This window comes from Delphinus delphis, chromosome 10 (assembly GCF_949987515.2).
Source record: "Delphinus delphis chromosome 10, mDelDel1.2, whole genome shotgun sequence".
Taxonomy (NCBI): Eukaryota; Metazoa; Chordata; class Mammalia; order Artiodactyla; family Delphinidae; genus Delphinus; species Delphinus delphis.
Genome location: NC_082692.2, coordinates 23,473,198 through 23,499,856, shown reverse-complemented (window position 1 = coordinate 23,499,856; position 26,659 = coordinate 23,473,198). Strand labels below are relative to the sequence as shown.

The 26,659-nt window shown below is 49.8% G+C and overlaps 1 protein-coding gene across 1 annotated transcript; it reads right to left on the bottom strand.

The window, feature by feature from the left end:
* Positions 1 to 334: 334 nt before the first annotated feature.
* Positions 335 to 13,048, bottom strand: C2 (complement C2). The gene is made up of 18 exons (XM_060023251.2): positions 12,708 to 13,048; positions 12,337 to 12,546; positions 10,897 to 11,082; positions 8,924 to 9,097; positions 8,745 to 8,843; positions 8,418 to 8,551; positions 7,170 to 7,308; positions 6,403 to 6,543; positions 5,491 to 5,580; positions 2,640 to 2,780; positions 2,421 to 2,515; positions 2,213 to 2,324; positions 1,930 to 2,095; positions 1,743 to 1,819; positions 1,510 to 1,601; positions 1,179 to 1,305; positions 957 to 1,006; positions 335 to 806 (listed from the first exon to the last, which is right to left on the bottom strand). Exons 1-18 carry the CDS (start codon positions 12,751 to 12,753, stop codon positions 630 to 632), a joined length of 2,256 nt encoding a protein of 751 aa, XP_059879234.1. The 5' UTR covers positions 12,754 to 13,048; the 3' UTR covers positions 335 to 629.
* Between the last annotated feature and the right edge of the window lie 13,611 nt (positions 13,049 to 26,659).

Genomic DNA, 26,659 nt, shown 5'->3' with positions numbered 1-26,659 from the left:
TGCCCGCTCCACCCACCCTACCCATGTCACTTTCCGGAATGTCCGAGTGGGAGGGCCCCACTGCCAATCAAGGAAATGGAAACTGCAAAACCCCACCTTTTGCTGCCCAAGGTCCAGGACTCTGCCTGTCAGCACCTCCTCTGAGCTCCAGTTCCTCCCCAACAAGCCCAGACCTCCCCCTTGGGGACTAGATATAAGGCCCTCACTGGCTCCCCTGTTGACTCTGTTATGGAGCAGAGTCCAGCCATTGTTTGTCCAGCAGGGTCTCTGACCTGCCTTCTTGCCGTTCCTGGAATCATTCTGGCCTCTCTCTCCCCCCAGGCCAGCTCCCAGGCAGAGGCACAGACAGATGTGGAAATCATTGATTTTTATTAATTTCATAGCCAGGTAATTCCCTGTGAAAGCAGAAGGAGAGTGAGGCAAGTAAAGCAGAGGGTGGGGTCCGCACTGGCAGGAGCGCCAGGGCTTCCCCAGCGTGGATGTGCCGCTGCTTCGGGATCCTGGAAGCAGGCACGCGCTCAGAGCAAGGCGTGCGGATGGGTCATGGAGGCTGAGGGTGGACGTTCGGTGGTAGGAGACGGGAGAGATGGCTGGTCCTGGTGGGACAGCAAAGGGCTCAGTGGCTGTGATCAGAGGGGCAAAAAGTTCAGGACGCCCTCCAGGTGCTGTCTCAGCCAGGGCTGCACGCGGAAGAGATTGATGTGGAAATCTCGTGGCGGTGGCACCCTGCCACGGGGCGCACTTTTGCGGGAGTTCTTATCAGAGCTGCCACAGGGGTTGTAGAGACCCCAGCTCACCAGGCCCACCTGAAAGAAGGAGAGGTTGGGGTGGGGACGCTGCCCCGGTCCCAGCCCCAAGCCCCAACCTCCTTAGTTCCTTCGAAGGCCTGCCTCGTGCCTCCGCAAGGCCAAGATCCTGTAACTCCAGTCCTGCGAGCTTCCCCCCTCACTCCTCACCTGAAAAAACCTGAACCTCCGCTCAAGGAAAACGGCTCCCCCAGATTCTCCTGCCAGAAAGGAGGGACAAGAGACTGTCATCCTGACTCTCATCGCCGCGTCAGGGTGGTGCAACGGTGTCCTGGCGTGCTAGCTGGCCAGAGGGACACAGGTGGCCTTCCCCTCAGGAATCCAGACTCCAGGGTGGGGACTGGGGATGAGAAGTGGGGGGAGGGGGCTCACCCTTGCAGGGATTGTCATCCCCCTGCATCCCACTGCATAGGAACTGGTCTGTCACCACCTCTCTGACATCTGTCAAGTTGGGGAACGTGGTTTTGTCTTGGGAGACGACCTTGACACAGTTTGCCCACTGCAGTAGGGGTGGAATAGGACAGAAGGATGGAGTGAGCAGGCAGGCCCGGGGGACACCTGGAAGTGCAACTAGGCCTGGAGGAGGGGCGACTTGGAGTCAGATGGAGAAAGTGCTCAGAGCTAGGGGATGAAGAGAGACGTTCTGGAAGTTGCCACAGGGGGATCCCATCCCCCCACAGCATACTGGACCCGAGACCCTTACCTCCGACCCTGTCTTGAGGTTAACGTTCAGCTTGTTCCCATTCAAAGCCACAAAATGAGCAGGAATGCTCAATTTGTTCAGAAGTTCACTCTCTACAGTCAAGGAAAAGGATGTCAGTACTGGTCCCTTTACCCAGCGTCCAGACTCCCGACTTGGGAACTGCAGCACAGCCCACGTCATCAACCCCCAAGCCCTGATCCCAGTTCTTCATGCACCCTAAGCCCAGCACTCACCGTGGTCTCTGCAGGTGCTGCCTGGAAGTCTCCGCAGAGCCAGATTGGCCCCCACCGTGCAGGGAAGGCAGATAGGCCTGAGGAGAAGGACAAGGGTCACAGAGGCCCGTCCTTGGTGTCCCCTCCTACAGCACTCCCCAGAGCACTTCTCGCCCAGAGGGCACCCTCCCATCCCAGACTCCGGCACCTGGCATGGGTGGACATCTTCACTTTCTGGGCCAGCTTTAGCAGAGCGATGTCATCACCATAGAACTCCGGGATTCCCTGATTCTTCTTGGCAAAGACATTGAACCCCGAGGAGATCACCGCCTTCTCAACTTGGAATTCTTTGCCCCACTGGAAGTTGGGATCCCCTGGAAACAATGTGGCAGATTAGGCTGGACCAGGGCTGCTGAAGGGGCCAGAGGCTAGGGGCAAGGGGTGGGAGCTCTGCCCACGGGGTCAGGCAGCGGGTGCAGGCCCTTCCTTACCCACGCTGACCCTCCACAGGGGGCGGGCCTCGGCGTTGTGGAGGCAGTGAGCAGCTGTCAGGACCCACTGGTCCGAGATGAGGGCCCCTCGGCAGGTCTCCTGGCTCTTGGGCTGCAGGGGAACAGGTGATTTTCAGGGACTGCTGTGTCTCTGGCTCATGGCCGCTGTCACCTCTGGGATCCAAGCCCCATCCCTCCTTCCTGGTACCTTAATAGTGACATGCCAGGGTGTCCTCTCCTGAGCAGAGGCATTGGCAGACATGTTCCCTACCCCACAGATGGTGTCCGTGAGCTGGGAGACATCTGTGGGCGTGAGGAGCAGATGGTGAAGGAGGCTGGTGCAGGGCACCGTGAGCAGGTGCCAGCGTGGACCCTTGGCCAGCTCCACACTGGCCACACCGCTCTGGAGAGGGCAAAGCACACTCACCCAGCATGTGCTCAAAGACCTGGCTCAGAGCCTTCACGTCCTTCAGAATGAAGGCATGCCTCTCGCCATCCTTCTTGGACCCCAGCTCATTCAGTTCTCTCCAGTCCACATCCAGGTTGCCCACGCCGATGGCATAGATGTCTGATGGGGAGGAAATCACCAGAATCTTGTGGCTGAGGGGCTACCCCGTGACAGAAGACTGTAATTCCGAACTCGCTGCATCCTACAAAGCCCTACATGAGCGGGATCCCCCTCCCTCCCCCCACGACCTACCTCATTTCCTACCACTCCTCCCCCTTCACTCTCTTCCAGCCACATGGCCTCCTTGAAGTTCCTCAAACTGACAGGCACACTCCCACCTCAGGCCCTTTGTATGAACTGTGTCTCTGCCTGGTTCACTCCTCCTCCCAGACTTCTACATGCCTCACTTTCTTACCTTTTTAAGTTTCGACTCAAATGTCACCCTCTCAGGGAGGCCTTCCCTGGCCTCCTTGTGTAAAACTGCAAGGCCCCAGACACCTCGATTCCTTCCCTGCTTCATTTTATACCTTAGCACGTGTCACTATCTACCGTGCCATATGGTTTCCTTAGTTATTTTGTTTAATGCCTAGTGTGAGTAGAATTGTGTCTCCCCAAAAGATATGTTCAAGTCCTAACCCCCAGGACCTGTGAATATGCCCTTGTTTGGATATAGTGTCTTTGTGGATATAATCAGTTAAAATGAGGTCATGCTGGATGGAGGCAGGGGTGGGGAGGGGTGATAATCTGATGCCTTTATAACAATAGAGGAATCTGGACACAAACACAGAGAGAGAGAAAACCATGTGACAACACAGAGATACACTCAGGAAAGAAAGTGATGTGAAGACAGAGGCAAAGATTGAGTGATCCAGGACTTCCCTGGTGGTGCTGTGGTTAAGAATCCGCCTGCCGATGCAAGGGACACGGGTTCGAGCCCTGGACTGGGAAGATCCCACATGCTGCAGAGCAACTAAGCCCGTGTACCACAACTACTGAGCCCGTGTGCCACAACTACTGAGCCCGTGTGCCTACAGCCTGTGCTCCACAACAAGAGAAGCCACCGCAATGAGAAGCCCGTGCACTGCAACAAAGAGTAGCCCCCGCTCGCCACGACTAGAGAAAGCCACGCAGCAACGAAGACCCAATGCAGCCAAAAATAAATAAAATAAATAAATTTATTTTTAAAAAAAAGATCGAGTGATCCTACGACAAGCCAAGGAGTGCCTGGGCCACCAGAAGCTGGACATGGTAAGGAAGGAGTCTTGCCTAGAGCCTCCAGAGGGAGCATAGCCCTGCTGATACCTTGATTTTGGACTTCTGGCCTCCCAAACATGAGAGAATAAATATCTGTTGTCTCATGCCACCCAAATTTGTATAATTTGTTGCCACAGCCCTAGAAAACTAATACATTGCCCCCTTCCAGAATGACATCCCCATGTAACAGGCATTTCCCTCTGTTTTGTTTACAGCTGTATTCTTAGAGTGATGCCTGGCCCAGGAGAGGCTCTCAGTGAGTACTTTCAAATGACTAAATGAATAAAAAGAACTCATGGGGCTTCCCTGGTGGCGCAGTGGTTGAGAGTCCGCCTGCCGATGTAGGGGACACGGGTTCGTGCCCCGGTCCAGGAAGATCCCACATGCCGCGGAGCGGCTGGGCCCGTGAGCCATGGTCGCTGAGCCTGCGCGTCTGGAGCCTGTGCTCCGCGATGGGAGGGGCCGCAACAGTGAGAGGCCCACACACCGGAAAAAAAGAAAAAAAAAAAGAACTCATGATGTAGCATGGAGGCAAAACTTCAGATCTGGTCTTCCTCTGCAAGATGTCGGCTCTAGGAGAGGACCCTGGAGCCATCTCTTCCCGCAGGAGAACCTGGGCCCACACAGCCATCCACACCAGCCTCTGAGCCAGCGTGGGTGCCAGTCAGAACTGCCCTGGGGTGGACCATAGCCTCTGGTGTTCTCCCACCCTTTGTACCCCTCATGGGCCTTTTTTGCAGTTATGATGGGAACTGGACAGTTATCACGCCCCACGTGTTTTCTCTATTTCCCTGCAGTTCCTGCCTCTTTTTCATGAGGTGTGTTCAAGCATTTAACTCTGGCCCAGTGACGCTAAGGAGTTAGGGCGTGGAGTTTGTGATTTGCCTTCCTCAGGCCAGGGTTTTCAAGCGGAATACGCTTACCTCCGAGGGGCAGGTGAAGTGGGTGGCATGAACAGAAACGAGAGGACCCAGGGGAAAGTAAAACTTGGGGCCTCAAAACCAACTGCCCTCCCTTATCTGGAGCATTTCTCTTTGAAGTTCTTTTCTGGTCAAAGGTCAGTGCAATTTTTGTTTAGTCTGGATTAGAGGAGCTGTTCTTTCAGAGACTGCAACTTCCAGAGCCTTAGTTATCTGCACTGCCAAGGGAAGAAAGGCCAGGAACAGTCCCTATAAGGAATCCAGGCCTTTTCTTCCTGGAGAGGTTTGTGGAACATCAGATGGTGAATGTAAACGATGACGATGACGATGGTGGTGGCCGCCACCGCACACTGTGTTTGTCTGTGCCAGGCAATGTTTGAGCATTTGCCCTTATCGGCCAGTGAGGTAGGTCCTTGTACTGTATCCTGACAAGTAAAGAAACAGCCCATGGCCACAGCCAATCAAAGATGAACCCAAGTTTGAAACCACGGGCAGTTTGACTACTCTTCAGTGTGACACTCGGCTGCCTTCATACAGAACAACACAGCCTGGGGTCTCGACAGAAATACAGCCAAGATGCTAGAACCCCTGGCTGCGGGCCCTGGGCCCCCCTGCAGGGCAGCACAGATGGGGCGGGGGCGGGGGCGGAGACTCACCCAGATAGTCTTTCCTCTTCTGGTTGATGTTCAAGACCTCCTTGATATTGTCAACAGCCACCTTGGGAGAGCCACCCATGTTGGACTTTCCTAGAACAAGGAGGGAAAAGAATTGTCCATCTGGGTGATGTATCATGATTCCCCCCAGCCCTGGAAGAGAGGGGAAGCGTTCATCCTGGGAACCTCAACACCTACACTCCCTACTCGAGTTTCAAGATACATTATTTACTGAAGTTCTTTAGCACTGGGCCAGGGGTGTCCTACACTTTACCTCATTTGATTCTCATGAAGCCCCAGTAAGTGTGAGTCTACTCATTTTATAGACAAGAAATCTGATTTCTAGAGGAGCCATGTAATTTGGACAAAATCAAGAGATAAATGGCAGAGCCCAGATCCACTAGCCAGTCTGCCCTTGCATCGGTGGACTTCGACATCACTGGTCCAGAGTCACGCCTCCCCATCCAGCTCCCTCTATGTGACCTCCCAGGTAATAACAATAACTAACAAACACTTATAAAGCACTTTTACACAAAGTACTTAAATTGCTCTTCATAAAAACTGTGTAAGGGGACTTCCCTGGCAGACCAGTGGTTAAGACTCCGTGCTTCCACTGCAGGGGGCGAGGGTTCAATCACTGGTCAGGGAACTAAGATCCCACATGCCGTGCGGCGCGGCCAAAAAAATTAAAAAAAATAAACAACAACAACAAAACTGTGTACGGAAAGGAGGGCAGCTTCCATTATCAGTAATTGTTGCGGTTGTCATTACCGTCATCATTGACACTATTTCTACTTTATAAATAAGAAACCAAGGCCCTAAGTGGCAAGGGGAGAACCAGAATGCAGGTCTCTGACCCCACATTGCTTCTCCTGCCACTATGCCAGGCTCATTCACAGGGACGACGATACCCACCATCTGTCAGAAGGATGATGGCGTGTCGGATCTCCTGCCAGGCCGCCGTGTTCATACTGAGCCGTCGCATTTGGTTATTCATCATGATATAGACAGAATTTAGGGCCTCGTAGATGTTGGTCCCGGTTCCGTTTTCATGGTCTGGAATATGTGAAGACGAAAAGCTCTCTTAGGAAACTTCCCACCTACCACCTGGGAGAAGGGAGTCACTCTATTTTCCCCAAACACTGGAAACGCATTTATCAATAGACTTGATAAACACAGACTTTTGACGTCCAGTTAGAGATTTGGCATCATTGCCCGTTCAGACATTAAAAGACTTTCCCTTTAGAAATGCTCATTGCGTAACCCCACTAAAGGCCATCCCAAAGTCCCAAGATTCAAAGGTGGGGTTTCCAAAGAAAGTGGGTTGTTTCAGCCATCTGCTACCTACCGCCCAGGTAGTTTCCTAATGACATGAGGAGACTATGAAAACCAGACCATGTGGTTCTGGCATCAGGGAGAAGCCAAAGACCTGCATGATGCATTTGGACACGTAGCACGTGCGAGGAAGCCCGGAGCTGGTAGGAGCTGGTAGGAGCTGGGACTCCCTGACCATGAACCTGACTTGGAAGCCACCGCACCCAAGGAAACTTAGTCCCAGAGCCCTTGGGCTTGAGTGCCACCAAGAAGCCTCACTCTCTCTCAAACTTGTCCAGTATCTCTGCAGGCACAGAGAGCTCATCCCCTGCCCCCACTTCCATCACCTTCATTTGATGACATCATACCTTTATAGTGGGCGTTTTCCAGACTGTGGGCCACTTCAGTCACATCCTTGGATTTGCTGTCCAGGACAGACATGATGACTTTGGGCTTTGATGCAAAAGTGATGATGGCGACACTAACCTTGATCTCAAAGCTGAAGATCTGTGAAGGGCAAATGAGAGGTAGTGTGAAAGGCTCCCAAACCAAAGGGGAGTTGGTAAGGGAGCCAGCAAAAGGCCCTGGAGGAGGCAGAGAGCCTGGACAGAGACTGACGGATGCAAGGCCCTTGGAGAGTCCCTTCCTGGGAAATGGTTGCTTGAAGAAGCCAGGAAAGTGACATTCGTTGGTCCTCTCCTCTCTTTGACTGGCTCACTCTTCATTTAATCGTCACTTCAATGCTGTGAAGGGTCGTGATGGTCCCATTATACAGATGAGGAAGCTGAGGCTTGTTTACCTTGCCCCAGATCACACCCCTGGTAAGAGGTGGAGGTAGAATTCAAACATAACGGCACTTGTCTGTCGAGTTTTGCAGCCTCACGGCTTAGTGAGTTACTTAACTTTATGTCTTAAGAGAGACACTAAGGAGCACAAAAGCTGCCTTCTTTCAAACGTAGCTGGGAGGGAAAACATATATCTACACAAACTATTGTGAAAAGCATAACTACCAAGCAAAGTCCTGGCAAGGAATCTGAACCAAGTGTTTCCAAACTCTTCCGTTCATGCACCTCGTCAGTCGAAACATTCTGAGCACGTACCTCAATATAGGTATATGTATTTATAAAGTATACTCATACTTATAAAGGGTATCATTATTTAAATATATTATACACATTTTAAAACATATAGAAAATATTGAAATTTTAAAAGGAAATTATTAAATATTAAGTTCTTAATTTAAGTTAAATTACAATCATTCACCATGGATACCAGTATTTTCCTGCCACACGCCAGAACCTTATTTGGGGTACCCCTCTGTGAAGACCACTGTTCTAGATGATGAATTCCTAGAAAGTGGGGTCTCAGCCTTGTTCATCTTTGAGGTCCCCCCACACCCAGAACAGTGCCTGACATAGAGTAGCTACCCCAACAGTGTTTGTGGAATGAAAAATAGGATCCTCTAAATTAAATCCGTGATTCCTGCATGGCATGTGTGTAATCTGGGAAGACTGCTTGGAGGAGGTGGGCTGTGAGTGGGATTCTGAGGAAGGGAAGGAGACAGAGACCGTGAGTGCAGGAAGGCTGCTGGTATGTGTGAGCTCCTATTTCCTGACCCTGTCCACCAGGTGGGAGGCGCTCTTCTTGAAGATTTCAAAGTCCTCTTCCTCCACACTCTGAGATGCGTCCAGGAGCACGTAGAGGTTCAGGTGACCCGAGCGCTGGATTTGTATTTTGCGGCCCACGTTTTCTGGAAGAAATGTGGAAGGGGAAGATTCAGACTCCACCTCCTACCCACTCTCTTGCCAAGGCAATCAGGCCCCTCTACCTCCCCTCCAGTCAGCTCAGCCCCGCTGAGCCCACCGGAGGCTCCTGGCCCCTCGGAAGCTTGCCCCTCCCCTGCACCCGCCCAGCAACCTGCCACCCCCACTTCAAGCACTCACGCTTCTTCTTCTGGGTGGGATTGGTGGCTCCAAGTAGGTGGGACAAGGAGATGCCCAGGGCAGGGGCCACATCCTCGGGAAAGTCGTAAGAGTAGGGCTCTGTGGGGAGAGCCACTGGGGTCAGCTGCGGCCAGGGGTGGGGGCCCAGGAGTCTCAGGAGGGTCAGAGCAGCTACTCACGGCGGCAGATGGGCTCCATCCCACTCCAGACCCCATCATCCTGGCACTCTCGCTCCACAGACCCCGTCAGCACCAGATTCGAGGAGCAGCGATAGCTGACCTTGTCGCCGAGGCCGAAGCGAGACCCCGTCCGCACTGCACCCGCGGCAATGCCCGGGTTGGGGCAGTGGCTGGCTGTGAGGAGCAAAGGAAGATGGAGATGAGCAGGGACCCGCCTCCTCGGCCTCTGGGTGCTGCTCGGACACCTTTTCCTGCCAGGCTTTTCCTCCTCTACAGACCCTCAGAGCCTCTGCGGGTCCCTTGGCCTCTCCCTTGGGAGACACCACAGCTGTGCCTCCCAGGTGTGTGGATAGAAAACCTGAAGTAGGGAAAAAGATTTAGAACTCAGTGGCCCAGTTTCCAGCTAAAGCATACCCATCCCAACCCAGGAACTCTGCCTGTATCCATCCCAGAGCCTCAGGGAAGGAGCCCTACCTCTCCACAGAGAATATCTGCAAACAATGAGACATCACCACACACCCACCAGAATGGCTAAAACTAAAAAGATGGGTAATTCCAAGTGTCAGAGATGATGTGGGACAACCAGAACTGTTACATTGCTGGAGTGTCAATCAAGAAGCTGTTTGCAGCCTCTTCTGAAAGAAAACACATGCCAATGTGTGACCCAGCAATTCCACTCCTAGATAATATGCTCAAGAGAAATGTGTCTAGTGCACCCAATCACACATAAGGATGTTCATAGAGTTTTACTTACAATAACCAAAAACCGGAAATAACCCAAATACCCATCAACAGGAGAATGCACAGATAAACTGTAACATGAATTGGAACTACAAAGCAATAAAAAATAACAAACTGCTGATACCCAGGAAAACATGGATACGTCTCACAAGCAGAATGCTGAATAAAGGAAGACAGATGCGAAAGAGCACATTCTGTATGATTCCACTTCTGTGAGGTGTAAGAATAAGCTAAACGAATCTGTGGAGACAGAAGTCCGAAGAGTGGTTACCTTGTGGGAGGGGACAGGAGGCAACCTCCTGATATAATGGACCCTCGGTCTTGGGTGGTGATTATGTGGGTGGATACACATAAAAGGATGTGGGTATAAAAGTTCATCAAGCTGAATACTTAAGATTTGTATGTTTTAGGTAGTTTAAACCTCAATTTTCAAATGAATTATATTTATGTTTGAATAAATGGCTATTGTCAAAGAATCAAGGACGTAAATAGGGAGCCAACAGCTGGGCACCAGGTGAGGGTATGGGCCTGCCATCTCATGGACTCTGAACCTTCTGTATTGTGTATTTAGAACTGTGATCCAGGAAGCTTCCAAGGCCCACAGGCAAATGTGGCTCCAGGGAATCCCAGGAACCCCACTTCTGTCAAGCAGAGCCCCCCCATCTTCCACAGGGGCAGTAATGACCATGACAAAAGTATATGTGGTGCTTAGCACATTCCAGGGGCTGTTCCAGATGCAACTCACTTGATCCACACGGCAACCCCATGCAGTCAGTACTCTTACGATCCTCATTTTACAGATGTGAAAACTGAGGCACAGAAAGGTTAAATAACCTGCCCAAAGGCTGTCAAAATCAGAGCCAGGCTTGGAACCCAAACTTGCTCCTGAGGCAAGGCACCTAAGTGCAACACTTGATTCCCTTCATCATATCTTCCCTACAATAGCCCAGGGCGCCCAAATACCAATCTGGCTTTGAGGCATTTGGAAAAGCTGGACGGAGTATTTGGAGCCTTTGTGTTGGATCTGAAGCTTAGCACCAACTTCCCTGAGCCAGGATCCCCACAGGCCAGAGATGTGTGATTATAGACTCAACGGACCAAAATCTAGGAATACGATTTTGGCACCAGAAACACCAGGCCCCTGTCCCCACAGAGGCTCCCTGCACACATATCTGGTTCCAGGGCTCCTGGGAGACCCCTGCCCCCATGCAGCCATCTGTCAGGGCACTCACCGCCGTTGTCACACACAGCTGTCTCCCCATCCCACATGCCATTGGGGCGACAGTGCCGCACCGGCGAGCCCCGCAGTGTGAAGCCATCCTCACACTCGAAGCTCAGGTTGCCGCCCACAGGGTGGGACCCCAGCCGTGGGGTGTATACGCCGTTCTCAAAGGTAACAGGGGCTGGACAGCGAACAGCTGGAGGGAGAAAAGGGCATGAGAATATAAGGATGGAGGGATAACAGCTGGGCTGGACACTAACTGGGTGAAGTTCAGCTTGGATGCATGGGTAGAGCCAGGTGGTTGTCAAAACATTAGGTTGATGCCTGTGAAATTGCTACTTTGGGCAGTTGGTTGAATATTGGCAATTTCACACAGTTCAATCTAATAGATTGAGAAACAGCCACTTCTCTCAGCCCCCTGAGGGCCATGTCCACCCCAGCCCCTCCCCTGGGGTCCTCAGACGTCCCATGAGTGGATAACTAGAGGGGTGACTCCTGGTACAACAGGGGATGCCAGGACCATTCAGCATCCATCCCGAATGGTCAGTACTGTGCAGTTAATTATTCAGTATTCTAACAATCATCCCTGGGCTTCCCTGGTGGCACAGCGGTTGAGAATCCGCCTGCCAACGCAGGGGACAGGGGTTCAAGCCCTGGTCCGGGAAGATCCCACATACCACGGATCAACTAAGCCCGTGTGTCACAACTACTGAGCCTGCGCTCTGGAGCCCGCGAGCCACAGCTACTGAAGCCCATGTGCCTATAGCCTGTGCCCTGCCACAAGAGAAGCCACTGCAATGAGAAGCTCGCGCACCACAAAGAAGAATAGCCCCCGCTCACTGCAACTAGAGGAAAGCCCGCGTGTAGCAACTAAGATCCAATGCAGCCAAAATTAAATAAATAAATAAATAAATAAATTTATTTTAAAAAAAAAAAGAGTTCTCCCGCCAATGCAGGGGACACGTGTTCCAGCCCTGGTCTGGGAAGATCCCACTTGCCACAGAGCAACTAAGCCCGTGAACCACAACTACTGAGCCTGTGCTCTAGAGCCCGCGAGCTACAACTACTGAGCCCGCGTGCCACAACTACTGAAGCCCGTGCACCTAGAGCCCGTGCTCCGCAGCAAGCCACCACAGTGAGAAACCCGCGCACCGCAACAAAGAGCAGACCCCACTCACCGCAACTAGAGAAAGCCCGTGGGCAGCAACTAAGACACAACTCAGTCAAAAATAAATATATTTATTTTAAAAAAAATCATCCCTGGCTTTGGTACCCCACAATCTACATCAGAGCCTGCCTCCGATGCCTTGCTATTGGGCAGTTGACATTTTCCCACTATTTTGAAAAGCCCTGTGGAAAAGAAGCTTTGCCACCCCATCTAGTCATATTAAGCCCCACCCTGAGTAAACTAAGTAGAAGTCCTGGGGTGGTCGCTGGTGGGAAGCCTCACGTTTGCAGACCGCCTTTGTCTGCTGGGTGGATCTCGGGAAATGCCACCGTCCGTTGCTCTTGCACAGGCTTGTCGCCACCGGGTACGGGTAAAAGCCCAGGGGGCAGGAGTAGGTGAGGATACTCCCAGGGGCCCAGCCGTTGCTGAGGGTGAAAGTGCCCCTAGAGATATTCACGTTCTGAGGGCAGGAGGTAGCGGTCGTAGCCAAGCCTGCGGACATGGGGACACGACACAGAAATGAAGAAAAGAAGGAAGGCACGGATGAGAAAAGGAGAGCAGAAGAGACTGTCCATTTCACACATGGAAACTCAATCTGGGTAGCACTGGCCTTGCCCCACAGGACCCCAGCATCCCCCCTCCCCTGCTCCTACCTGGGTACAGGGGCAGCAGGCAAAGGACGGCCATCAGTGGGTCCATGGTGTCTACCTTAGGGGCACGGAGAGGCAGAGAGCCGGGAGAGGGAAAAGGTCATCTGACTTCCCGAAAACCAGAGCTGGCTCAGCAGCTGCTTTGTCTGCTGCCAGAGAAAGAAAACTAGGGAGTGGCAGAAGGTAGGGGGCATGTTCTCTCGTTAGGAGAAAAAATAATCAGGGATTGGGGACTGAGCTGAGGGGGTGAAACTTCCGGTCTGTCTCCCTAATCCTGACACATCCATAGAGTCAGTTGATCTGCACCACAGGCTCTGTACACTGCTCCCCACTTCCACTGTCTCACAGACACAAGTGCACGCATGCTCTCACATGAAGAGTTTAAAGCACACAAACCCACAAACCAACTGAGATATTGCAAAACAGTTTATTTAAGCAAAGTTTCAGTTTTCCTTTGGGTTTTCCCAAGTGGATTTTACTTCCTCAGAGTCTAGAGTAGTACTGTCTTCTTGAACATAAACTCCCAAGGGATTAAACTAGAAATTCTTGATACTTAGGAGGATTCACCATCTTTTTCTTCCTTGCAGTCCTTCCGCAGAGAGAATCTAGGGAGAAAAATGAAATCAACACTTAGTTTTAGAGACTGGGAAAAATACTGAGAATGTTTTTACAGGAAGTCCAGTAGATAAAATCCCCAACTTATAAAATAAATAAATCTGGGGTTGGTGATTCAAAGGAATGAAAGTATTTTTGGAATTGGGATGTGCCTTTAAATTACAACTGGCCTTTTGTATGAAATGCAGAAAGCAAAGAAACTCTAAGCTAGTGTGTTAGCCTCCCCATCCCACAGAAGTCTCTTTAATATTTGTCAAACGATGTGGGGTGTAAGTAAATAAAATCAATCAAAGATGAAGATGAAACGCCTCTGAAGTGATCAGTTAAGTTTGTGAAAACTCTTTTGATTTACAAATAACTTCTCAGAAACGCACATACACAAAGTGAACATACACAAAGTCAGTTCCTTGGACAGAATCGACTGAATGCAGGAAGACCATGACACCCCTGGTGTTGGGGGTCCCAAAGCTGCCACTGCAACTGAGCTGCTGGTGCCTCCCTTGCACCCAGTATCTGTTCTCCCTCCTTCTACAGTAAGAGATGTTTAGCAGAACACACAGTCACCCAGATAAAGACTACATTTTCCAGCTTCCCTTGCAGCTAATGGCCAAGTGACAAGACTCTGGCCAATAGAATGTGAGTAGAACTGATGTGTGTAACTTACAAGTAAGGTAAGTAAAGTAACATCCCCCCACACACACTCCCATGGGCTGGAATATAAATCTGATGGTGACTCAAGAGCAATATCCTGGAGATGATAGACCAAAGAGACAGAGGAGCCTGGGTCCCTGACACTGTGCTGATGTCATACCAGCCCTGCCCACCTGCTCGGATTTTTACAAGAGAGAAATAAACTACCTTCAGAGCGGTGAGTATTAGAGACGTTCTGGCTTCATCTCCTTTCAATCACATAGTAGGTTTGAACTTCCCCATCCACTTGCTTTGGCCAATGAAATGTGACTGTAAGTGACATGGACTACTTCTAGATGGAAGCTTTATGAGCCAATGCAGTCTTCCTCGTGCTCTCTTTCCCTCTTTATGGCACGTTTGAGATGGTGGCTGCTCTATCAGCCCTGGGTGACGCCCAAAGCAGAACCTTTGCTGACCCTCAGCAGGTATGCAATGTGAGCAAAAGCTAAACCTCTGTTGTTTTAATCCACTGCATTACCACTGCTGTAGGGAAAAAAAATACCACCCCAAATTTAGGGGCTTAAAAAGATGATTTATTCTTTCTCATGATTCTGTGGGTTGGCCAGGCAGTTCTGGACTGGGCTCACCCACACAGCTACAGTCAGCGGAGGGCTGAGTTCAGTGGGAACAGGAGGACCCATGGCCTATCACCCACAGCCCCTTGCAGCATGGCAGCCTCAGGACAGCATTCTAAGAAATCCAGAGCATAAGCTGCAAGGTCTCCTGAGGCCTGTCCTCAGAAGTCACATGACATCACTTCCACTATGTCACAGCCCAGATTTAAGGTTAGGGGAAACTACCTCTTGATGGGAGGAGTGGCAGAGTCACATTGCAAAAAGGCATGCACACCAGAATAGGAGAGATTTATAGCCATATTTTGCAAGGCACCATGGCAACCAAGATTGGGGGGTTGTCATCAGGACATAATGAATCCTCACCTGACTGAATACTTAAACCGCTGAATTTTGGGTGCCTCTTAAAGCTGCTGCTATGGACTGAATTGTATCCCCCCCAAATTTGTATGTTGAACACCTAACCCCCAATGTGACTGTATTTGGAGATAGCACAGCCTGTAAAGGGGTAATTAACCTTAAATGAGGTCATAAGGGTGGGGTCCTGATCTAACAGGCTAAGTATCCTTTAAGAGATACCAGAGAGCTTTCTCTCCCTCCCTCTTTCTTCCTCTCTCCCTTCCTCCTTTCCTGTCTCTCTCTCTCTCCACACACATAACATCCCGCCTGCCCCCATGCAGAGGATTGCCTACAAGCCAGGAAGAGAGCTCTTACCAGAAACTGACCACAATGGCACCTTGATCTCCTCCTTCCAGTCTCCAGAGCTATGAGTAGATAAATTTCTGTTTAAGCCACCCAGTCTGTGGTGTGTTTTTTTAATTAATTAATTTATTTATTTATTTTTGGCTGCGCTGGGTTTTCGTTGCTGCGCGCAGGTTTTCTCTAGTTGTGGCGAGCGGGGGCTGCTCTTCATTGCGGTGTGTGGGCTTCTCATTTCAGTGGCTTCTCTCGTTGTGGAGCATGGGCTCTAGGCACACGGGCTTCAGTAGTTGTGGCACGCAGGCTCGGTAGCTGTGGCTCACGGGCTCGGTAGTTGTGGCTCACGGGCTCTAGAAGGCAGGCTCAGTAGTTGTGGCGCACGAGCTTAGTTGCTCCGCAGCATGTGGGATCTTCCTGGACCAGGGCTTGAACCCATGTCCCCTGCATTGGCAGGCAGATTTTTAACCACTGAACCACCAGGGAAGTCCCTTTTTTTTTTTTCTTTTAATGTCAGTCCAAGCAGAATAATACATCAGCCCAGCTCATATCTAATAGCTGCCTTGAAAAGAAAGGGCCTTTCTTTCATGAATTTCTCCCAATATTGGTTGAGTTAAATAAACTCTGCAGAGCATGTCAGAATCCACTCTCCCTTCTTTTTTTTTTTTTAAGATTTTTTTGATGTGGACCATTTCTAAAGTCTTTACTGAATTTGCCACAATATTGCTTCTGTTTTTTTGTTTTGTTTTGTTTTGTTTTGCGGTATGCAGGCCTCTCACTGTTGTGGCCTCTCCCGTTGCGGAGCACAGGCTCCGGACGTGCAGGTTCAGTGGCCATGGCTCACGGGCCCAGCCGCTCCGCGGCATGTGGGATCTTCCCGGACCGGGGCACGAACCCGTGTCCCCTACATCGGCAGGCGGACTCTCAACCACTGCCCCACCAGGGAAGCCCTTGCTTCTGTTTTATGTCTTGGTTTTTTGGGCGCAAGGTATGTGGGATCTCAGCTCCCTGATCAGGGATCGAACCCACATCCCCTACATTGGAAGGCGAAGTCCTAACCACTGGACTGCCGGGGAAGTTCCTCCCTTCTTTCTTAAGTAGAAAAACTCTCAAGTTTTTTGCTGGATCCATGGAGTATGCTCTTGAGAAAGGGGTGTGCTCCTCAATTTTTCTTCTCCCCTTCCCACTGGCTAGCTGGAATACAGACAGACTGGTGGAAGCTGGAACAGCCACCCCAAACCACAAGGTGGAAGTCATGTTGATAATGACAAACAATAAAGTTCCAGAAGCCCTGCTCCCCAGTCCTCTAGAGCTCTCATAAATGCCCCGGAATTCTTATGCTCAGAACATTTAAGCCATTGTTATTCTATCCTTTGTTTTAGCAGCGAAACCTTTACCTAACTAATAGTCTTAGCCAGAAATCAACATGGGAGCCAAAGGCAACACCCAGGGACATGTGTTTATCAGGGTATAATCTAAACTGCTGCAGTAGGGACTTCCCTGGTGATCCAGTGGGTAAGACTCCGCGCTTCCAGTGCAGGGGGCCTGGGTTCTATACCTGATCCGGGAACTAGATCCCTCATGCATACCGCAACTAAGAGTCTGCATGCTGCAACTAAAGATCCCACATGCTGCAACTAAAGTTCCCACATGCTGCAACTAAAACCTGGTGCAGCCTAAATAAATAATTTTTTTTTAAATAAACTGCTGCAGTAAAGAGAACTCAAAATATACTGACTTAAATAAGACAGGGGACTTCCCTGGCGATCCAGTGGTTAAGACTTCACCTTCCAATGCAGGGGGTGCGGGTTCTATCCCTGCCTGGGGAGCTAAGATCCCACATGCCTCGCGGCCAAAAAACCAAAACATAAAACAGAAGCAATAGTGTAACAAATCCAATAAAGACTATAAAAATGGTCCACATCAAAAAAAATCTTAAAAAGAAAATAAGATAGAAGTTTACTTCTCTCTCAAAGAAGAACCTCAGTGTAAGCAGGCAGGGCTGATACCGCAAAGGGTGGCCCTGGCTGGAAGGGCAGTGCTGCTCATCAGCAACATTCAGGACCCCAGGACTCCTTCCATCTTGTGGCTTTGCCATTACCATTGATAACTGTCCTTGTCTGTGTGGTTGAAACACGTTTCCATCAAGTCTGCATTCCAGTCCCAAGGAAGGGCCATGAAAGAAGAAGCAGGGGGCAAGTAACGATATGGAAATTCACTTACTCTTCCACTCATATTCTGTTGGAAAAAACTTGGTTAAAGGGGAGGCTGAGAAAGGTGGTCTCTAGTTTGTCTATCATGAGCTCAACTAGAACTCTGATACTATATAAGAAGAGAATGGATTTGGGAAGACAACAAGCAATGTGCAAGAGGAGGTCAACTTTGATAGGAAACGGTCCACGGGAGCATCACATTGCACGGTGGCAAATCAAGGTGAACAAAGGGAAAGTGAGTCACCAGAGTGGGTCCACTGGTCCAGTTCTCCATGGGGCCCAGTCCAATGTGGAAGGGCCATGACCTGAGAGCCTCTGGGGCTAAAGACACTAGATCTTTATTCCCCTCTCTAGGCTCCCAAGTAGGTTTTCAGTAGACCCCCATTAAGTGAAGGTGGCTTATCTATTTTTTTGCCCCATTAAAAAGCCTGGCAAATGGGCTTCCCTGGTGGCGCAGTAGTTGGGAGTCCGTCTGCCAATTCAGGGGACGCGGGTTCGTGCCCCCGTCCGGGAAGATCCCACATGCTGCGGAGCGTCTGGGCCTGTGAGTCATGGCCGCTGAGCCTGCGCGTCCAGAGCCTGTGCTCCGCAGCAGGAGAGGCCACAGCAGTGAGAGGCCTGCGTACCACAAAACAAACAAACAAACAAACAAACAAAAAAAAACCTGGCAAATGCAACCTGTATTTTCACTCCAGATGAAAGGAAGAAGGTAAGTAATGCCTAAAATGACAGACCTTCCATTCCTGCCAGCTTCTTCCCTCTTGGCCAAATTTCTTCTTATCAGTTCAAGGCTTCTAATGTTTACTTCCAGGAGACCAATTCCAAAGAAAAGAAAGCAACATCCACATTCTGCAGCTCATCTGCTATTCACAGGTTAGAAAAAGGAAATGGTGGCATGATAGCCTCTCAGGAGGCCTTACTACTCCTGTGGGGAGCTCAGCGCCTCGAAGCTGAAAATTTCATAGGAAAAGTGGTTGGTCATTAAGACAGGCAGAGCTACTGTAGTATAGTCTCCGCTGGGTCAGTCTGGACACTTAGACATGGACTTGACCTCCCAGGATCTGCCACCCTCAACCTTCCATGGCAACTGCAGGGCTGAGTCCCATTTCCAGATCAACCCCCAGTTTGGGAAACTAGGCTGACCTGGCCTCGTTCAAAGCCTGCTGCTGAGGATTCAGTGTTACTCAACAAGCCTCTCTGTGTTTGTAGTGGATCCATCCTTGCCCCACTCACATCCCTTGGGCCTCACCACTGGGTTGTGTCTCGGCCTCCGATAGCAGCATCTCTATCTCTTTGCCTGAGGGTTTCTCCGGTGTCCTGTCCCACCTGTGCACAGAAAGCTGGAAATGCCAAAGAATTAAGGCTCCCTGAAAGCAGCCCTCAGGCTGTGACTGCATGGAATGGGAATGTAAATATCCTAGCCTGCTCGCTCCCACCACAGGATAACTCTGATATTTTGCACGACTCCAGGGTTCCTGAGTGGGACTAACCTCCACTCACCCGCAATGGTAAGTTCGCTTGATAACACACACTTTATTGGCTGCCTTCCTTCCCTATCCCACTTTCCCACTCCCCTACCCATGTTTCCTGGGAGCGCTTCCCAAATGCACTATGTGCACTTGAATCCTTGTCCTGGGGCTGCTTCTGGGGGAGGAAGATGTCACATTAACAGGAATTACTGTGTGCCAGACACTGTTCTAACTCCTTTCTATGCAGGAGCTCACTTAATCTTCAAATAAGCCTAAGACACAGGTTTTATCATTACCCCCACTTTACAGATGAGGAAACTGAGGCATAGAAACGTTAAATGCCCCCCCACCCGATTCACACAGGTACTAAGTGGTAGAGCTGGATTCAAACCAAGACAGCATGGCTCCTGAGTCTACACTCACAGCTCCTGTGCTTTCGTGCCTCTTCCTAACATCTTCTCTGCAATGGCTCTTCTGAGATCCCCAAACTTCCTTCAAGTCCCAGTTCCTCCCCCACTCCCTTGCACTGCGCCTTCCCCAGCCCTCTCTCCCCTAAGCGCTTGCCTCTTGCTACCCCTTCTCCTGAAACACCTTCTCCATCCTTCTCAAATCCCTCAACTTCCGAGGAGCTCTCAGTCCTCCAGATTCCTACGGCCCTGTCTACAGGCTGTACTGCCTTCTAGTTACGTGTGTGCTTATCTCAACCTCTCCAGAGGAAGGATCCCAGGAGCTGTTGAAACAATGAGCTCCATGGATAAGGTCAAGGCTGATGTTTATACCCTAGACTCCAGATTATACCCAAAACCTCCTCCCCAGCTCTATCCTCACTCCAAGCTCCTTTAGGTCAGCAACAAAATTGTCTTTGGGGGCTTCCCTGGTGGCACAGTGGTTGAGAGTCCACCTGCCGATGCAGGGGACACGGGTTCGTACCCCGGTCCGGGAAGATCCCACATGCCGCTGAGCGGCTGGGCCCGTGAGCCATGGCCGCTGAGCCTGCGCATCCGGAGCCTGTGCTCCGCAATGGGAGAGGACACAACAGTGAGAGGCCCGCATACCGCAAAAAAAAAAAAAAAAAAAAAAAAAAAAAAGTAAACTTAGAGCACAGGGAAGTATACTCAACGCAAAAAAAAAAAAAAAAAAAAAAGTGTCTTTGGTTTCTATTCCTTCCATTTCTTTTTGAGTAAAAATATTTACTTTGGGTCAGTCCCCACCCTCTTCTTCTAACACATCCTGCTGTTAGAGCACTAGGTACACAACCACACCCATGCTACTGTGCATCCACCTATTTACTTTGAACAAATTGCCCAAATGTGACCTTGAGAAACCTTTTACATTAATCATCCTTAGAGAACCCAGAAAAGGGTTACACCCAGCCCCTGGCCCCTCCCCCATCCCCAGGGTCCTCCAGGCCCCTGGGCCCAGAGGCCACCCTACAAGGTCAGACTCTAGGTCGGGACCCTAAACCTCCTCTCCTCACCCATCCATTGCACAAACAATGCCTGAGAATTAAGCAAGTGGGGAGAGGGGACCTCCCAAGAAACAGAAAACCCGTCCCAGACCTCTATAAGGGGCCACATCTCCTTCAGATGAAACTTAGTCCATGGGAACAGCTAGGCCTGGGCTCTGCCAGTGTGCCTGTCTGCCCACAACACAGCCCCTGCCTCACCCATGTCCGTCCCACCCCTCTGGGGTCTTCCAGTCCTGGGGTGCCAATGGTGCCTGTCATCCCCCCTTCCCCACTTCTTGCCGCCTACGCGGAGGCTGCCCTGTGTAGCCCAGGTGAGAGGGTGATCATGGCCCATGTAGTCAGGGGTCAGCTGGAAAAGGGTAAGGGGAGGGATGGCCCCTGGCTGTAACATCCCTGGCTCCTCTCTTATCAACCCACAATCCTCCCGCCTTGTCTGGACTGAGCTTTGGTGGCAGGGGAGACCTAACTGCAGTTCCTCTGCCCTTTCATTCAAAATGCCTCTCTAATGTTTTCCTCTGTATCCTGGAGTGTGGGGAGGATGATCCGTCTTCTTCCCGCCTCTGGATACCAGGTCCCTCCCACCAAAAGGGCAGCCCTGGGCTTGGAAGATGGGCAGCCTGCTGCCCCCACCCCGCAGTGCTGCCCAGGGACAGGGAGAGAACTTTCCAGTGTAACAGGACAGACATTCACGCCTTGCTTTCCTGCCAGACTCAGATGAAAGGTCGCAGCCCAGCAATCTCAGGTTCAGCTTGGAGAATCTATTAGCTGTTTCATAACCTTACTCACCCTATTTTGTCACCTATCACACACAGCAGAATACACTGCCCTTAAGAGTACCTCTGAGAATTAAATTAGGACTAACAAAATGAGAGGATCTTCTCCCCTACAGGTGTGGAAGGGTGAGGTACAAAGACAGCCACTGCAGCGTTCGCTGTGACCAAGAGGAAAAGTCTGAGACTCACCCACGTCCATACCAGAGGACTGACACGCAGTATGTTGTGGTTTGGAAAATGGAAGCTCTGCAGCCTCTGAAAGCTTAAGGCTTATCTGTACATACGAAGTGAATGTCTCAGGATATTATATGTAATATAACATGTACTTTTTAACTAAGTAGACATTCAAAACCGTGTGTATGGGATGCCACCTTGATTGCAAAAGGGGGGAAAAAGAGGATGTAGCCATATATGCTCTTTATATGTGTGAAATTTCTCTGGAAGTTTCGACGGGAAAGTAGACAGGAAAGCTGCCTCTGGGGAGAACTGGGGGCTGGAAAATGGGGTGTGGGACAAGGAGAGAGTTTTTGTTTTTTTGGCTGCGTTGTGTCTTTGTTGCTGTGTGCTGGCTTTCTCTAGGTGTGATGAGCGGGGGCTACTCTTCGTTGCGGTGCGCGGGCTTCTCATTGCAGTGGCTTCTCTTATTGGGAGCATGGGCTCTAGGCGCGCAGGCTTCAATAGTTGTGGCGCATGGGCTCAGTAGTTGTGGCATGCAGGCTCAATAGTTGTGGTCTGCAGGCTCAGTAGTTGTGGCACAAGGGCTTAGTTGCTCCGCGGCATTTGGGATCTTCGCCAACCAGGGATCGACCCTGTGTCCTCTGCATTGGCAGGCGGACTCCCAACCACTGCGCCACCAGGGAAGTCCCCTGAGATGATTTTTTTTGGTCGTACCTCTTGGCTCGTGGGACCTTAGTTCCCCAACCAGGAATTGACCCCGGCAGTGACAGTGCGGAGCCCTAACCACTGGGCCGCCAGGGAATTCCCAGAGATTTACTTTTCATTAAATTCCCTTTATTATTCTTTGAGCTTTTTGTTGGGTATGAATGGTTCCTATTTAAACAGATGGAGGGAAACACAGGGAGGCCAGGAGAAAGCTCTGGAACCGGGCAGGAGGTTTCTGAGGGAGTTGGCACCTTCTGTGTCCTCAATCTGTGTGTCCAGTGGAAGCCCTGTAAAAGCCTTTTACAGGAAAAAGCGGCTTGAATATCTGCCTACATGTAACCAGGCAACAAAAGAAGCACACTGCGGGACTACTAACAGGAGAACCTGATGCAGTCTCTCTGCAGACTTTTCAAGTTTTATTTTGTAAAACTTCAAACATATGCAAAAGTAGAGAAAATAATATAATGAACCTCCAGTGTGCCTATCACCCAGCTTCAACAATCATCAACCTACAGACAATCCTGGTTTATCTCTGTATACCCACCCACTCCTTCCAGGATTATTTTTAAACAAACCCAAGACATCATATTACAGTTTACCTGTAAATATACGTCAGTATGTACCGCTATAAGATAAGGACACTTTTTTGAAAACACAATCATAATACAATTCTCACATTTTTTAATATCAGCGTTATCAAATCTATTTTTTAAATTTTTTTATTGTGGTAAAATACACATAACATAAAATTTACCATCTTAACCATTTTTTTTTTTTTGCCATACACGGGCCTCTCGTTGTAGCCTCTCCCGTTGCGGAGCACAGGCTCCGGACGCGCAGGCTCCGGACGCGCAGGCTCAGCGGCCATGGCTCACGGGCCCAGCCGCTCCGCGGCATGTGGGATTCTCCCGGACCGGGGCACGAACTCGCGTCCCCTGCATTGGCAGGCGGACTCTCAACCACTGCGCCACCAGGGAAGCCCCATCTTAACCATTTTTAAGTGTGCAGCTTAGTGGTATTAAATACATTCATAATGTTGTGGCATCCACAATCAAAAGGGGTGGGGGCAGAGTTGGAAAGGAAAGAGGTTTTGTATGTTATTGAAGGTAAGCTGGTATAAATTCAAATCGGAGTATTATAACTTTAGGATATTAAAAGTAATCCCCATGGTAACCACAAAGAAAATAGCTATAGAATATACACAAAAGGAAATGAGAATTTAAACAGTTCACTATGAAAAATCAACTAAACACAAAAGAAGACAGTAATGCAGGAAATGAGGGACGAAAAGTCAGAAAGCCTACAGAAAATAAATAGCAAAATGGTAGGCGTACCCCTTACAGTACAATGGTGACATTGTGGGCTTTTTTTTAACTTAAATATAGTTGACATACAATATTATATTAGTTTCAGGTGTACCACATACAAATAAATATTTAACATTTGCATACATTATGAAATGATGGCCACAATAAGTCTAGTAACCATCTGTCCCCATGCAAAGCTATTACAGTATTATTGACCATATTCCTTATGCTGTATAGTACATCTGCACGGTGATACTGTTTTAAAATTCTTTTGATGTTAGGTGTGCAAACAGCAGTATTTACAGATTAGTTGTTAGGATGTCTGGCATTTGCTTTAAAATTCTCTAGTGGGAGGGGGAGGCCAGATGAAGCAAGGTTGACAAGCTGTTGAAAATTGTTGAAGCCAGGTGACTATACATGAGAGTTCTGTATACTATTCTCCCTACTTTTGTTATGTTTGAAATTTTCCACAATAAAAAGTTAAAAATAAAACATTTTTAAACACTCTTTGACCATTAAGTGACTAAGATTAAACACAGCACTAAAAAGACCAGACAAGACACCAAGACCCTGGCACACAATAGGCACTGCCGAAAATATCGAATGAATGGATGATAAATGTAACTCAGGGAACGTAAGTATTGAATCATCTTGCAAGTTACATCTACCACTGAAACTAGTAAATGAGCCATTCACACGTCTTTCGTGAGTTTTACTATCATGAGTCGGTTCCCTGGGGACCAGGCATTCTGCGGACATTTTAAAAATCCCCTTTCTGAGTTCATAAAGCCCTTTGGAAAATGACCATAGAAAAGTAAAACCACCCTGCCAGGGTCACCTGTTGTCCTTCTCCAGATGACATGCTACTGTCTTTCTATAAATTGCACAAAACCTACCTCATAAGGCTGCTGTACTAAGTGAGGGTAAAATGTACTAAATTAGCACCTAGCACAGCAACTGACAGGAAGCCGTCATGCAACAGCAGGCCCCTGTAGCAGCCACTTCCGGTACCCTGCATCTCCTCGCCCACCTCTGTTTTCCACACTGGCTGAGGTGTGCAGTTCTTTGCAGCTCAGTTTCACCTTGTGCTAATCATCCCAACCTGGGCCTTCTCCGGCGCTTCGATGCCCAAAGGGCACACACGAGTGGGAAAGGCAGGGGAACTAAGCCCCAGAGTCAACCTGCAATCAGTTGAAGAATGGAAATGGGGGAATAGATGCTCCTGCTTTCATCATCCTTCAGGTGGACAATTTCTGGAGACATTCTGTTTCTCTCCTCAGAAAGTTCCAGTGGAATTGAATCACTGTCACTGTCCTAAGTTGGCTTTTCTTCCTTCATGATCTCACACTCCCTCACTTCTGCTTTCGGGAATCATCTAAATTGCCTGCCTACACCTCTATCTCAGGCTCTGCTTTCAGGGAACTCAAACTAAGACAGTCCCTTTCCGATCCTTCTCTCCCATATCCCATTGCTCTTCCTTCATGGGCTCCCCCACCAACACCCCAGTCACCCCTGGACTATAACATTAACACAGAGAATTAGGATCCATCGATTTACTGGTCTCGCCACATTGCTGCAGCAGAAACTGCTCAAGGGCCGGGACCCTGGGACATGCTTGGGATCCCTCTGTGTCCCCAAGGAGAGAGACATGTAAGCTAGTCAGCACTGCACTCGGCCATGGTAGTCACTGAAGCTGTTCACCAGTCTTGCCATTTTCTGCCTTCCAGACACATAGTAGATGAATTTCTCAGCGCTCTTGAGGTTAGGCATAACCACAGAGCTTGCTTTCACCAACAAGGCATGAACACAAGCCCAATGTGTTGTTTTCTACTGGCAGAAGCGGCCATTGCCAATGCAGTGTGACACGCTGCAGCGCCCTCTTCTGACAGAGCCTCCTTTAATCTGGACCCCGAGCGACAATGACCATCAGAGCCCCCCAGCACCACTCCACTGACCCAATAGGTAGCGTTAGTAATAAATCAGGGCTTCCCTGGTGGCGCAGTTGGTAAGAATCCGCCTGCCAATTCAGGGGACACAGGTTCGAGCCCTGGTCCGGGAAGATCTCACGTGCCGCGGAGCAACTAAGCAGGTTCCCCACAGCTACTGAGCCTGTGCTCTAGAGCCTGCGAGCTACAACTACTGAAACCCATGCACCTAGAGCCTGTGCTCCATGACAAGAGAAGCCACCGCAATGAGAAGCCCGCGCACCGCAACAAAGAGTAGTCCCCGCTCGCCGCAACTAGAGAAAGCCCACGCACAGCAACGAAGACCCAACACAGCCAAAAATAAATAAATTAATAATTTTTTTAAAAAAAGTGTTATCAAATAGATAACCAAAAAGGACCTACTGTAAAAATTAATTAATTAACTAATTTTTAAAAAATTAGGTACCTCCCTGGTGGCGCAGTGGCAGAGAATCCGCCTGCCAATGCAGGAGACACGGGTTCGAGCCCTAGTCCGGGAAGATCCCACATGCCGCGGAGCAACTAAGCCCCTGCGCCACAGCTGCTGAGCCTGCGTTCTGGAGCCCGTGAGCCACAACTACTGAAGCCTGCGCACCTAGAGCCCTGGAGCCCGTGCTCCTCGACAGGAGAGGCCACCACAGCAAGAAGCCCATGAACCACAACGAAGAGTTGCTCCACTCGCTGCAACTAGAGAAAGCCCACGCGCAGCAATGAAGACCCAATGCAGCCAAAAAACAAAACAAAAATAATTAGGTTGTGTGAATTTCACCTCAATAACATAAAGGGTAGAAAAAAGTAACCAATCGGCTGACAATCAGTGAAGCTTCCTTCAATTTTGTTGAAAGTTAAGAAAAAGTATCTGACTTGCAAAATGATGTCACTAGGTCACTCACTTTCTCAGTGAGATTTTGAAACTGTCCCTTTGGTGCCTGGCATTTTTACCCTCCTGGATTCCCCCTTGGGCCTTCTTTCTGTGGTAAGGAAGAGTTGGGCAAGGGGAGGGGAAAGGGATACCTACTCCTTCTTAGGGGCCCTCTTGGGCCCACCAGCGTCCCAACTCATATGGGAGTGTCAGACCTGAGAACGGTTCGCTTATATCAGGTCCACCTGACCCTTGGACAGTCCTCTCACATCAGAGATACACATGCCTAGTTTGAAGACTGTAGCCCTGGAGGAAGTTACCCAGAGAAGAGTAAAGAGGGCTCACAGCAGCATTGTGGTGATAACCACCAGTTTAAACAAAAAGAATTGTCCATTGACAGGACAAGGGATTTCTAAATTGCAGTGTAAGCATGCAACAGAAAGA